This window comes from Borostomias antarcticus (assembly GCF_949987555.1).
Source record: "Borostomias antarcticus genome assembly, chromosome: 10".
In the NCBI taxonomy this organism is placed as follows: Eukaryota; Metazoa; Chordata; class Actinopteri; order Stomiiformes; family Stomiidae; genus Borostomias; species Borostomias antarcticus.
The window spans coordinates 13,461,998-13,474,064 of record NC_140243.1 but is presented as its reverse complement, the minus strand read 5'-3'; the positions used below and the strand labels follow the sequence as shown (position 1 = coordinate 13,474,064).

General features: G+C 46.9%; 1 protein-coding gene across 1 annotated transcript; it reads right to left on the bottom strand.

The window, feature by feature from the left end:
* Positions 1-1,740: 1,740 nt before the first annotated feature.
* prss35 (serine protease 35) lies at positions 1,741-9,332 on the bottom strand. Its single transcript, XM_084443747.1, has 2 exons — positions 9,190-9,332; positions 1,741-5,260 (listed from the first exon to the last, which is right to left on the bottom strand). Exon 2 carries the CDS (start codon positions 5,239-5,241, stop codon positions 3,952-3,954), a length of 1,290 nt encoding a protein of 429 aa, XP_084299873.1. The 5' UTR covers positions 5,242-5,260; positions 9,190-9,332; the 3' UTR covers positions 1,741-3,951.
* Between the last annotated feature and the right edge of the window lie 2,735 nt (positions 9,333-12,067).

Sequence of the window (12,067 nt, the reverse complement as noted above, 5' to 3'; positions counted from 1 at the left end):
GAGAGCAGACGCCCCGTCCCCCTCCTCCTCCACCCAGCCCCCCCTCCCCTGTGTAATGTTGTTGCACAAACTGTGAAAGTGAACATTAGCTGAAAAAAACAAGTGTGTGCTTATCTAGATGTAGTCCTTTGTCTAAACAAAATGACACAAAAACACCTTAAAAAAAAAAAGTAAGTCTACAGAAGTGAGTGGGTGAGTGTGTTTCAGTTGAATGATGGACGTGTGTCAATGCCTCAAGTCCCTCCCCTTTACACAAGGCCCCACCCCTTCCAGTATGCACGGGGCTCCGCCCCCTCTGGAAGGGGAGGGGCTCCACTCCGCCCGACCTGATTGGACCAGTAGGTTCAGCTAGGCGGTCCCACGTTAGATATAGAGAAGTGTGTTTGGTGTTGTTTCAGGAAGTCCTCTTGATGTACATATGAACCTCCTAGGGGCTGTCTGTCTGTGGAAGAGAATATTGATGTGAATCTCATATCAAACTGTAAAAAGTCATGTTAGTGTTATCTTATCTCCCTCCATCATCATTTTGAGCGTATTTGGAAACAAATATTGAATATACTGTATGATTAATATAATATGATGAATATATATTATATTATATATGTTGATTCTTATATATTTCTTCTGATTCTGGCTTCTGATCCATTGAGACCATCTAGTGATATCTATATGATGCTGATTGTGGTTTGTATTTATTTATTTATTTGTATGATGTTCATTGTGCTTTGTATTTTTGTTTACGTATTTATCTATGTATTTATTTATTTATTTATTTATTGCCTATTTTTCTATTTTTTTCATGTTTTGTCTGTTCATATTTGCTCTGTTCTGCATCTAGTAGCACCGTTTTCTAACCTGGTGTTAACATGTACAGTATTGCTAACCTGATGTTAACATGTATGGCTACTGATGGACAGACCCCATCCTCCTTATTATTTTCAGAGAAAATGTTTTATATTTGAGTTATTCCAAGGTCATATAAAGGTCACATCAGTAGTTTTGCCAATCAGACAGTATGTTGAGGCCTGCCTATGGTCACACTCTCCCTCTCACTCTCACCCTATCTGGTCTCACCGCTCTGCTGTTTGAATCTAGTCATCATCAGAGACACACCCTCTTACTGTAGAAGTAGCTTATTTTTATATATTTTAGAAGAGGCAGAACAGTCCTTTCCCCGTCCTCCTTGAGATTCTGTTGTCATATCCTGTCTGATCACCCATCACATGCCACCCCCCTCCTTGTTAGTGAATTGGTGTTAGAGAGTGGAGACAGGGACAGGCAGCCTGTGTGTGTGTGTCTGTGTGTGTGTGTGTGTGTGTGTTCAGAAGAGGATGTTCCTGAACAGTAAGCCCCCCATGTCTAAAGGCTGCTGTTTAGAAGCAGTTGGTCAGTCAGTCATGTGCCGTGGCCCCTGATATAAAGGATACTCTGTTTAGTGTCAATGCAAGTGACTGTCGCAGACATCGTTGTGAAAAGTTAAGAATAATAAATGAGAACAAGTACTTTTTTCATGATTGAGTTAAAAACATATTTTTGTTTGTTTTTATTTTTTAACGGCCCTCCCCAGTGCATGTAAGCCCTTTGAGATGCAATAAACTCATTGATGGAAAGAAGTGCTCACAGAGGTCTGCCTGGTCTCTTCCTCTTGGGTAGATTAACTGTTCTTAACATACAGGACATCTACAGCTGACACGGGGTCCCACCACAGGTCATGTTAAAAATTAAATTTTGCAGTAGATTAAATGAGCAAATTCAATTTAGGCGGTAGACTCTTGAGGCACTGTCACTGGCTACCTCAGCTGTCTGTCAGCTGGCTAAAATCACTGTTGTTGGTGTAAGCCCCATATAGCCTAGAGCCCTGCAGCCACCACATACTTGCCCTGTGTCTGGAACTCAAGTGTTTTATATGCAGAGAACAATGTGATAAGTTGCTGCTTTAGTATGAACTATTCAGTTCAGTTCTAATCACTCAAAAGTGACCGTCCACTTCCAACATATAAACACACACATACAGGTAGTTTTCTCAGTGACCCTTTACAACACACACATACAGTACAGGTAGGCATCTTAGTTTAATCAGTATTTGTTTTTATAATCAATATGAAAAACTTGTCATGTATTTGGAAATCAATAGAAAATTCATACAAATCATGGTAACAGAACAGACAAGGTTGATCAACGTTCAGACTTCAGCTTGCTGTGCTGTTTACCACGTGATTTCACCACTGTGCTTGGAATCATGCCAACCTCAGCAGGACCGGGTCTGTGTGTGTAAGCCCTGTCTGGCCTCATAATAACAACAAACATACAGTAGCTACAGTACCAGGCTATCAGAAACACAATCTGATAGGTCTCCTCGTGTTAAATCTAATAGCACCAAGTCTCTGATAAGCACCATTATGTTGGCGTGAATCATCTGAACCATGTTCCTCTGCTGCTCTGCAGGAGAGTAGAGGCGCCTCCCCCCGCCGGCTAGCTAGAGAAACAGAGGTCACACTTTATTTTGAGAGGCACACTACACTGATCAGTGGTCTGTTAAAATAGACCAGAAAACCTTGCACACGCTGCTGCTAAATGACGTGTCTGCTATTTGCTTTGCTGCTACATTTGCTATTTGCTTTGCTGCTACATTTGCTATTTGCTTTGCTGCTGCCTCCACCACCACCACCCTACATTGGTTTTGGTTTACCCTATCTGGGATTGATGGATAATATGCTGCTTTCTTCCTTCGTTGTTGATTATTGTTGTTGGTCAATGTAAAGCACATGCATTTTAGGGCTGAGAGCTTTCTAAAGCAGATACTGCCAAAGACTAAACACGTCTAGTAAATGGCTTAAAATACTAAACCAATACCTGAGCCTGCCTGACTGAGCTATATATTATCAAAGTATTTACAGCCACTCTGATGATATGCAACCACTGGTAAAGGTTACGGTTGAGGTCAGTGGATGATTGAATGTTTATTGATAATAATTTGAGCATCTACATACCATCTAAAAGGGCCCCTCAAAATAAGGTGTGACTGAAACCACATCTGATAGGAAAGGGTAGCAGTAAAGAAGGGAGGTTACACTCAAAGATCCAGATATATACCATTTCAAACACCAGCACTTTGATTTAGAAAATACTTATAAAAACAGTTATCAAAATCTCAATATCTATATGCAAATTTCTTAGAAAAAGGGTGTTTTTTCTGGGTATTCCACCAAACCTGATACGAATGGACTCTTCGTAGAGGTGAGAAGGACAGTCGAGAGGTGATCCTCACCCCCCTTTAAAACCAGACGGGATAATATGACATCATAAGCGTCACTCACTTGGAATAGCTGAATATACAAAACAATTTCGACAATGTATCCAAGTCTATCGAATAAAAAGCTGTCAAAATAAGATAAAAACTACAGACACAGGATTTGGAAATATATAATCATGGTTTTCATACATTTGTCAGACTGTTTGCTTTTAATTATCAAATAAATTAGAAGAGCCGAACAGCCAGAGTTCCTTGGATCTGTCAACAAGTTCTGTTAGTGTCAACAGCAGGTCTGTATGTGTGTGTGTGTGTGTGTGTGTGTATGTGAGCGTGTGAGCATATGTGTGAGTTTTTTGTGTGTGTGCATGTGTGTGTTTTGTGTGAGCGTGTTTATGTGTGTGTGTGTGTGTGTGTGTGTGAGCACGCGCAATGGATTCTATGCCAGAAAGTAATAGATAGGGGAGGAGAGGAGAGGACGGGGGAGGTGAGGAGAGGAGACGCAGTCTGCTGGGCCCCTGATGGTAATGGAAGGAGGGTGGAGGTGAAAGGAGGTGGAGATGAAAGGAGAGGAGGTTGGCTGGTAAATTGAGGGGGGAGAGGGAAAGGAGGAGGCGGGGAGAAGGGGGGCTGATGGAGCGGGGCGGGGGAGAGAAGGGGAGAGGAGCAAGGGAGAGGAGGGGGGTTCCTGTGTGTTCTCCTCAGACGTGGCGACACTGGCTGGAGTCCCCGTGGACCCAGAGACAGATCTGGGCGTACTTGAGGGGCGTGATCCTCACCGCCACGTTGAAGTCCTGCTGGGCGCCGTTGCCGTTAACATCCACCCACTGGTGCCCCGAGAACACGCCGATCACCTTCCGCTTCCAGGCCTTCTTCCCGGGCTCCTTCAGGCGGATGTACACCCCCGAGCCGCTGGAGCCGGGCTTGGCGTCGCAGTGCTGGTACAGCAGGTCCTTGGACTCCTCGGACACCGAGCAGAACCGGTAGACCAGGTTGCCGGGACGGTCGTCGTCGAAGCCGGAGAAGTGAATGCGCCCGGCAGGCAGCTTCCTGACAGAGGGAACCACGCCCAGGTCCATGGGGCGGAGCTTCTGGCTCTTCTTCAGCTCCAGGACGGCGTAGTCGTAGTCGGCGGCGACGCTGTCGGCCACGCCCCTGAACCAGCCCTTGGGGACCTGCGTCTGCTTCACGCGTGTCCACCGGAACGACGGCTTCTCCGCCTCCACGCTGCGGCGGCTGCGGCCCTTCCTCCCCCGCCCTTTCCCTCGCCTCTCGCCTCTTTCCTCATCTTTCTCTTCTCCTCCGTCCTCCTTCTCCTCCTTGTCCCTCTCTCCTTTCCTCCTCTTCCCTTTGCCCCGCCCTCCTCCTCCTCTCCCCTTCCCTCCTTTCCCCCGCCGTGACTTCTCCTTCAGCACGCCCACGCGGAGCTTCTGCGCCCCGGCCAGGTAGTCCCGCCCATCGTGGATGCAGTGGGCGGCGGTCAGCACATGCCTGGGGGACACTAGGACCCCGGAGCAGCCGGTGGAGATCTTGACGGAGGTGGAGAAGGGATACTTGGTGGAGAAGTGCTTGTCCGTGATGGTGAAGCGCGTGTCCATCCCGTACACCTCCCTCCTCTGTCGCGACCTGGCGGCGGAGAAGGAGGTGGCGTTCACGGGCCAGGATGTGGCGTCGTCGAGGCCCTGCAGCGTGACAGAGGTCAGGGTGCGCGTGCCGTTCTCGTAGATGGTCTCGTAGGCGAGCAGCTCCTCCAGAAGGTCCGGGGAGGGGTCGGGGAGGCGGCGCTGGCACTCGATGCCGCAGGTGGGGCTAGGCGGGGGATGTGGCCTGGCGGCGAAGCTGGCGGAGCTGAGGGTGATGGTGCGCCTGCTCCTCACCAGGGGGACCTGCCACTGCGGCCAGGTGAGATCATCATCCTGTGCTGCGGTCACAGACGATAGGAGGGTCAGTGCGGTCACAGGGAGCAGCAAACACAGGGGAACAAGGCCCATTGCGCTGACTGCCTGAACTCTGGTGGAGAGAAAGAGAGAGAGGGGGGGGGTGGGGGGTGAGAGATTTTTTAAATGTGAGCGTCACAGCACATAATCAAAAAAAACGTGCAGGCAATTGCAGACGAGGAGCTGAAATACTTCCATGTAACAGGGACCAATAACCAGTGGATTGAAAAACAATTTAATTCATTCAGAAATGTCTGCAGAGAAATTGTGTAACAGGAGAGAAGATACTGTTGAACAGTCTTCCCATCAACCCAGCAGTACCTGTTAGCTCCACAGGGTGGCAGTGAGATGCAGAAAGAAACCACGTCTCTGAGTTGTCCAGAGCTCAGTCAGGTTCAGACCACAGATGGAGTCTGAGGCTACACAGAAAACCAGGTATCTTCACACAAGACCATAGCAACACTAGACTCTCCTGGCTAATATTAGATTCACACTCAACAAATAAATCCTGCAGGCTAGAAGCTGGAGGTGGGGGCTTTTACCACAGTGGTCAAACCTCTCTGTCAGTACTGGGCATATCTGGCCTCTCTCTCTGTCAGTACTGGGGTATCTCTGTCAGTACTGGGGTATTATCTGGTCTCTCTCTGTCAGTACTGGAGTATTATCTAGTCTCTCTCTTTGTCAGTACTGGGGTATTATCTGGCCTCTCTCTGTCAGTACTGGGGTATTATCTAGTCTCTCTCTTTGTCAGTACTGGGGTATTATCTGGTCTCTCTCTGTCAGTACTGGAGTATTATCTAGTCTCTCTGTCAGTACTGGGGTATTATCTGGTCTCTCTCTGTCAGTACTGGGGTATTCTCTAGTCTCTCTCTTTGTCAGTACTGGGGTATTATCTAGTCTCTCTTTGTCAGTACTGGGGTATTGTCTAGTCTCTCTCTGTCAGTACTGGGGTATTATCTAGTCTCTCTGTCAGTACTGGGGTATTATCTAGTCTCTCTGTCAGTACTGGGGTATTATCTAGTCTCTCTGTCAGTACTGGGGTATTATCTAGTCTCTCTCTGTCAGTACTGGGGTATTATCTAGTCTCTCTCTGTCAGTACTGGGGTATTATCTAGTCTCTGTCAGTACTGGGGTATTATATAGTCTCTCTGTCAGTACTGGGGTATGATCTAGTCTCTGTCAGTACTGTGGTATTATCTAGTCTTTCTCTGTCAGTACTGGGGTATTATCTAGTCTCTGTCAGTACTGGGGTATTATCTAGTCTCTCTGTCAGTACTGGGTTATTATCTAGTCTCTCTCTGTCAGTACTGGGGTATTATCTAGTCTCTGTCAGTACTGGGGTATTATCTAGTCTCTCTCTGTCAGTACTGGGGTATTATCTAGTCTCTCTCTGTCAGTACTGGGGTATTATCTAGTCTCTCTGTCAGTACTGGGGTATTATCTAGTCTCTCTGTCAGTACTGGGTTATTATCTAGTCTCTCTGTCAGTACTGGGGTATTATCTAGTCTCTCTCTGTCAGTACTGGGTTATTATCTAGTCTCTCTGTCAGTACTGGGGTATTATCTAGTCTCTCTGTCAGTACTGGGTTATTATCTAGTCTCTCTCTGTCAGTACTGGGGTATTATCTAGTCTCTGATCGGGTTTGTCCAGCTCTGCACTGTTCAGGGATCAACATCGAAGAGACTGGACAGGCTGACTGGGGCGAGAGGATGGAATGAGAGGAACATGCCTGATAGCAGCAGAGGGTACAGAAAGCAGGGCATTTTATTCATTATGATTTAACAGGCCATCACTTCACCACAAAGCAGAGGACTGGTTTGCGGTCAGCATGGCTGTGGTGGGGAATATACTCAGTCATACTGAACATTAGAGATGCTGTGTGCTGAACACTGCCACACATGTGCCCTACTTATTAAAAGGGAAGAACAGCGATGCAAAACCAGGAGCCAGAGAGTCATGATGGAGGGAAGGAGAAGGGGGGATAAAAGCCAGAGATGATCAGATCTGCAGATCTGAGTCTCTGATTGCCTATCTCTGATTGGCTGTGTAGATCTGAGCCTGTGATTGGCTTGTGTGTGTGAGAGGGGGGGGATGAGAGAGAGACTGTGAGATAAAGTATGTGTGTGTGTGTGTGTGTGTGTGTGTGTGTGTGTGTGTGTGTGTGTGTGTGTGTGTGTGTGTGTGTGTGTGTGTGTGTGTGTGTGTGTGTGTGAGTGGGTGGGTGAGTGAGTGAGTGACAGAGAAAGAGAAAGAAAGAAAGAACAAGAAAGAAAGAAAGAAAGAAAGAAAGAAAGAAAGAAAGAAAGAAAGAAAGAAAGAAAGAAAGAAAGAAGCTACAGCAACCAGACACTAACCCTTAACTGAACACCATAGGCCTGCAGCTAAACAACCAGATGAAAGGGGCATCATTCGTCCCTTTCATCTGGTCGTTTCCAACAGCTTGAGCTTACAGTACATGAGTGCAGATGTCTTATAGGCTATCCTATCACCACCACAGTAGGCCTAAATTAGCCTACATGCTGAGGAGGAGGACTCATCCGTCTGATCTGCCCTAGCAATACCACCACACACCAGCCAGCCCGTGGTCCTCCAGAAGACTGAGGCTACCTCCACTTAAACCACCAAGACACCACTCTCCACTTGTGATATCATCTGACCAAGTGAACACCAACCATGCAGCACCAACCATTATCTCAGACTGTCTCCAACCGACTGTGACTGAGTCCGAAACTGTTAGAATATGAGAGGTTTGACCTGGCCAGTTTCTAGCCAACCCAGGGCCCAGACGTTTCCCCTAGAAATCAAATCATACCGATTCTACAGAAAACCACTAAACACTCAGGAATCACGATGGGGCGGTAATTGATAGGCCTACGTCGTCACCAGACGTTAAGTGGCCTAGTGGATGGCCATTACTGGCGTCTCACTGAACGATTTTCCATGACAGGATCATCTCTCCGCGCGCCCGCTCCATTACCGCGCGAGGTCAGCGAAAGTATTCCAAGCGCGCGGGCGCACCAAAAGATGGCGCTATGATGACTCCGTCTCGTGGATTTATGGGTCGCCTTTATGAGCGGAGAGGTATTGTGTAATTGAAAAGCGTTCATTATGAGGCATGATTTAATCCCCCGGACGACAGTGGGCTATATATATATATATATATATATAAAAACGGCCTCATTATATCTGCCCTCCTTATATCTGAATACCAATATCAATTCAGAGATTCTCGTATTGATATTACCAAATTAACCAACAATGATCTTTCCAGATGAATTTGGATACATTAAATATAGGCCTATTTCAATTTTCATAGAATTACATCTTCAGAAACTAAACCACTAAAGTAGCCTAACAAAATATGGTATACAACCAAAAATATGCTACAGGCTTATTTAGCCTATCGTTAAAAAAAACACCTTTGAGATTGGATGAAGGCTGATGGAATATTATATAAATATAAATAAGAGGCTAGGTGCTATGATTTAGCCTACTACAATACGAATATTAGGCTACAATACACTCCATGACTAGGCTAGGTGATATCTTCTGTCGTCTGATTAATGTACACAGTTCTGTGAAAATAATTTCCCCCTGGGGGAAGATAAAGATCTAATCTAATCTAATCTAATCTAAATCTAAATTAATCACATTAACAACTATAGCCAATCAAGAATTACCAAACACAATTATTCTCACATGAATATGCATTTCGGTTCAATGTCCATATCTCAATTACAGCGCAGGAACGATCCAAACAAACTTCTAAACGATTAGCCTAAGTATTTAGCAAATTGGGAATAGCCTAATCCAGTCGAATAAGAATCACCATTAGTCTACAGGTATCCAGACGCAAAGTTAGTGGCAACCCAAGCCGCAATCCAAGAAACCAGAGAAACAGACCAAAAATGCAGATGGAGAGTAAGAGCTTTTGGTGAGTGAGAGCCTTTGTCCGTATGGCTACACCAGGCTGTGGAGGACGCATAGGAGAAGGCGGCATACCTGCTTGCATTCGATTGATGATATGATAAATCCGCAATGTATTGTTTGTTTTGTATACAAATGTGATCCCCCTTTTTTCAATCCCAAAACAGACTGCTAGTGCATCCCAGTCGTCCTCGTATCTCTGTATGAAGGTTCGCCTCTTTGAATCATGGCATTAGCTCCAGAGCGAGAGAAGTCGCTGCCGGGGCGCTCCGTGCTGCACTTGATGCTGAGCCGCTCAGAGGGAGGGAGGAGGGAGGGAGGGGGTAGAGAAAACCCTGAAAAGGGTTTTTTCTCTTGCGACAAAAGCTGTTCACACAGGGGAGGACCCAACCGATCTCAGAGAGGCCTGAATGGAGAGAAGTCAGAGGCTATTCAACACCGCAGTCCAGCAGAGCGACAAGCTCATGGTGCTGCTGCTGACTGGCTGCCTGGACGATGCAAAAAGTAGATCACTCGTTTGTGGTCGCAGTTCAAAGGAGCTTTCACTAGACCGGGAATGGAATTAGTTACACAGAACTCACAAAAAGGCTTGTGGGGGGGGGGGGCACTTTCATTGTGAGCTGTCTGAACTTCCACAGCTGCTGCCCTGTCTGTGGTAGGCTCTGGCTTGATCACCCGGGCAGGGGATCCGTGCGCTCTGCGCAACATGCACCGAGAAAACACCGAACTGTACCTCCCCAAACTGACCAGCGCGCTGTAAAAGCACGCTCGTTTTCCGTTACATGGTGATAAAGCATAAAGTGGGCGTAATTACCTGTGCGTAATTTGGACACAAGTGCGGCACATCTACTATACGCAAGATCCCCGAAAGTGAGTCAAACTGCTGCCTCTACACTATCGGTGCTCTTAACTCAGATTTGATACGTTTATAGATTAAAGTATTACATTGAAGTATTACGTTCACAATAGCAGGCTCGTGGCTGGCGATGTGGGAAGCTGAGGATCCGAAATTGACAGAGGAATAAGGCAATCATGTCTGGAAAGTGTGTGTTGGATTAACTGAACAAGTTAGCACACTACTGGAAGGTGTGTGTGTGTGTGTGTGTGTGTGTGTGTGTGTGTGTGTGTGTGTGTGTGTGTGTGTGTGTGTGTGTGTGTGTGTGTGTGTGCGCGCGAGGCCAGGCCTCTAGACAGGAATGCTATGGCGACTAGAGAGAGCCTAATGAGCCAAGAAAATGGATAGATGGCCAAAAAAGAGATGGAAAGAATGTGTGTGTGTAATGAAAGGAACAAGAGAGGGCATGGAGGAGGAGAGAGACAGATAGAGAGAGGGAGGGGGAGAGAGAGGGAGGGGAGGAGGGAGGAAGGGAGGGAGAGAGGTGGTTATTGCACATCTGGCACGGGGATGACAGAAGGGATTATGTAGGATGCCACTTGACAGAAACTGATCTGTACATAGAACCTCCCGTCTCAGCGTGATGGGAATGCACTCACGCCTCTGACTTACACACACCTCGCCCACCTACTGAGCTGAATGACATCTGAAATTGCCTCTTCCCTGTGTGTGTGTGTGTGTGTGTGTGTGTGTGTGTGTGTGTGTGTGTGTGTGTGTGTGTGTGTGTGTGTGTGTGTGTGCGTGTGCATACTCTACTTCCTGTTAGGTGGCTCCCTACGGCTGAAAACCATGGCATCTCATGATCGCGAGCACTGCCCCGCCCGTAAACATAATAACTGTCTGGGGCTCTTGGTATGGCAACCCAGAGAGAGACAAAGAGACACAGTTACACTTCCTGTTTTGAGTCTGGTTCCAGGTCAGGGGTCATGGATGTGGCGTGAAAGCCCAGAGGGGAGGGATATGGGGGGATTGGCAGATCACACCCTCAGAGGAAGCACTCCTGGTCCTCAACTGGTCCTCAGGAGACGTTGGGTTTCTGTCTCTTTAGGCTGCTCCACTCCAGGGTGGTGTGTAGTGTGCTAGAAGTATCCCGGATGGTGTGTAGTGTTGTAGAGCGTACCTGGGTGGTGTGTAGTGTTCTAGAAGGTACCTGCGTGGTTTGTAGAGTTCTTCAGGGTGGTGTGAAGTGTTCTAGAAGGCTCCAGGATGGTGTGTAATGTTCTAGAAGGCACTGGGGTGTGGTGTAGTGCTCTAGGAGGTACTTGGATGATGCGCAGTGTTCTAGAAGACTCCAGGGTGGTGTATAGTGTTCTAGGAGGTACCTGGATTATGTGTAGTGTTCTAGAAGACTTCAGGGTGGTGTGTACTGTTCTATGAGGTACCTGGATGGTGTGTAGCGTGTAGAACATCCCCAGTGCCGACATCGTCCCAAGCAGGAATCAAACCCAGAACCCTCTTGCTGTGAGGCGACAGTGCTATGTACTGTGCCACCGTGCCGTATACAAGCCTATCAGACTACAGGGTTGTATAGATGTATGTATAAGAACCTGTCTCCTCTGTCTCACTTTTAAACCACCTCAGAAGCACTAATGACCCTGCCTTCACTTCCACACACATACGTACACTCGTTTAGCCCAACGTCACCCAACACAGAGTCTCATTGATGAGACAGGGCTCCCTCTCACACATTTTATGTTCTTACTTTCTCTCTCTCTCTCTCTCTCTCTCTCTCTTTCGAGTCTATACTGTAGTCTATACTGTTCTAGTCTGTAGTAGTACTAGTATTAGTTCATACTGTAGCAGTGTTTTAGCCTGTACTGTACAAAAGAGCCTTATCAGTCCCTGGGAGTCTAATCTATCTACAAACCCCTCCTTGGCAAACACCAGGAGAGTCTGTCTTTACTGTATGTAAACAGAGGCTGGACAGAAAATCTATCTCTAAAAAGGAATGTGTGTGAACTTCTCTCAGTAACTTAAGAACATGGATGGCTGGTGACAAGAATTAGAATAGCTTCACGCAAGTAACAATCTTTTCTCAAAACTGAGAGAAGTGTCATG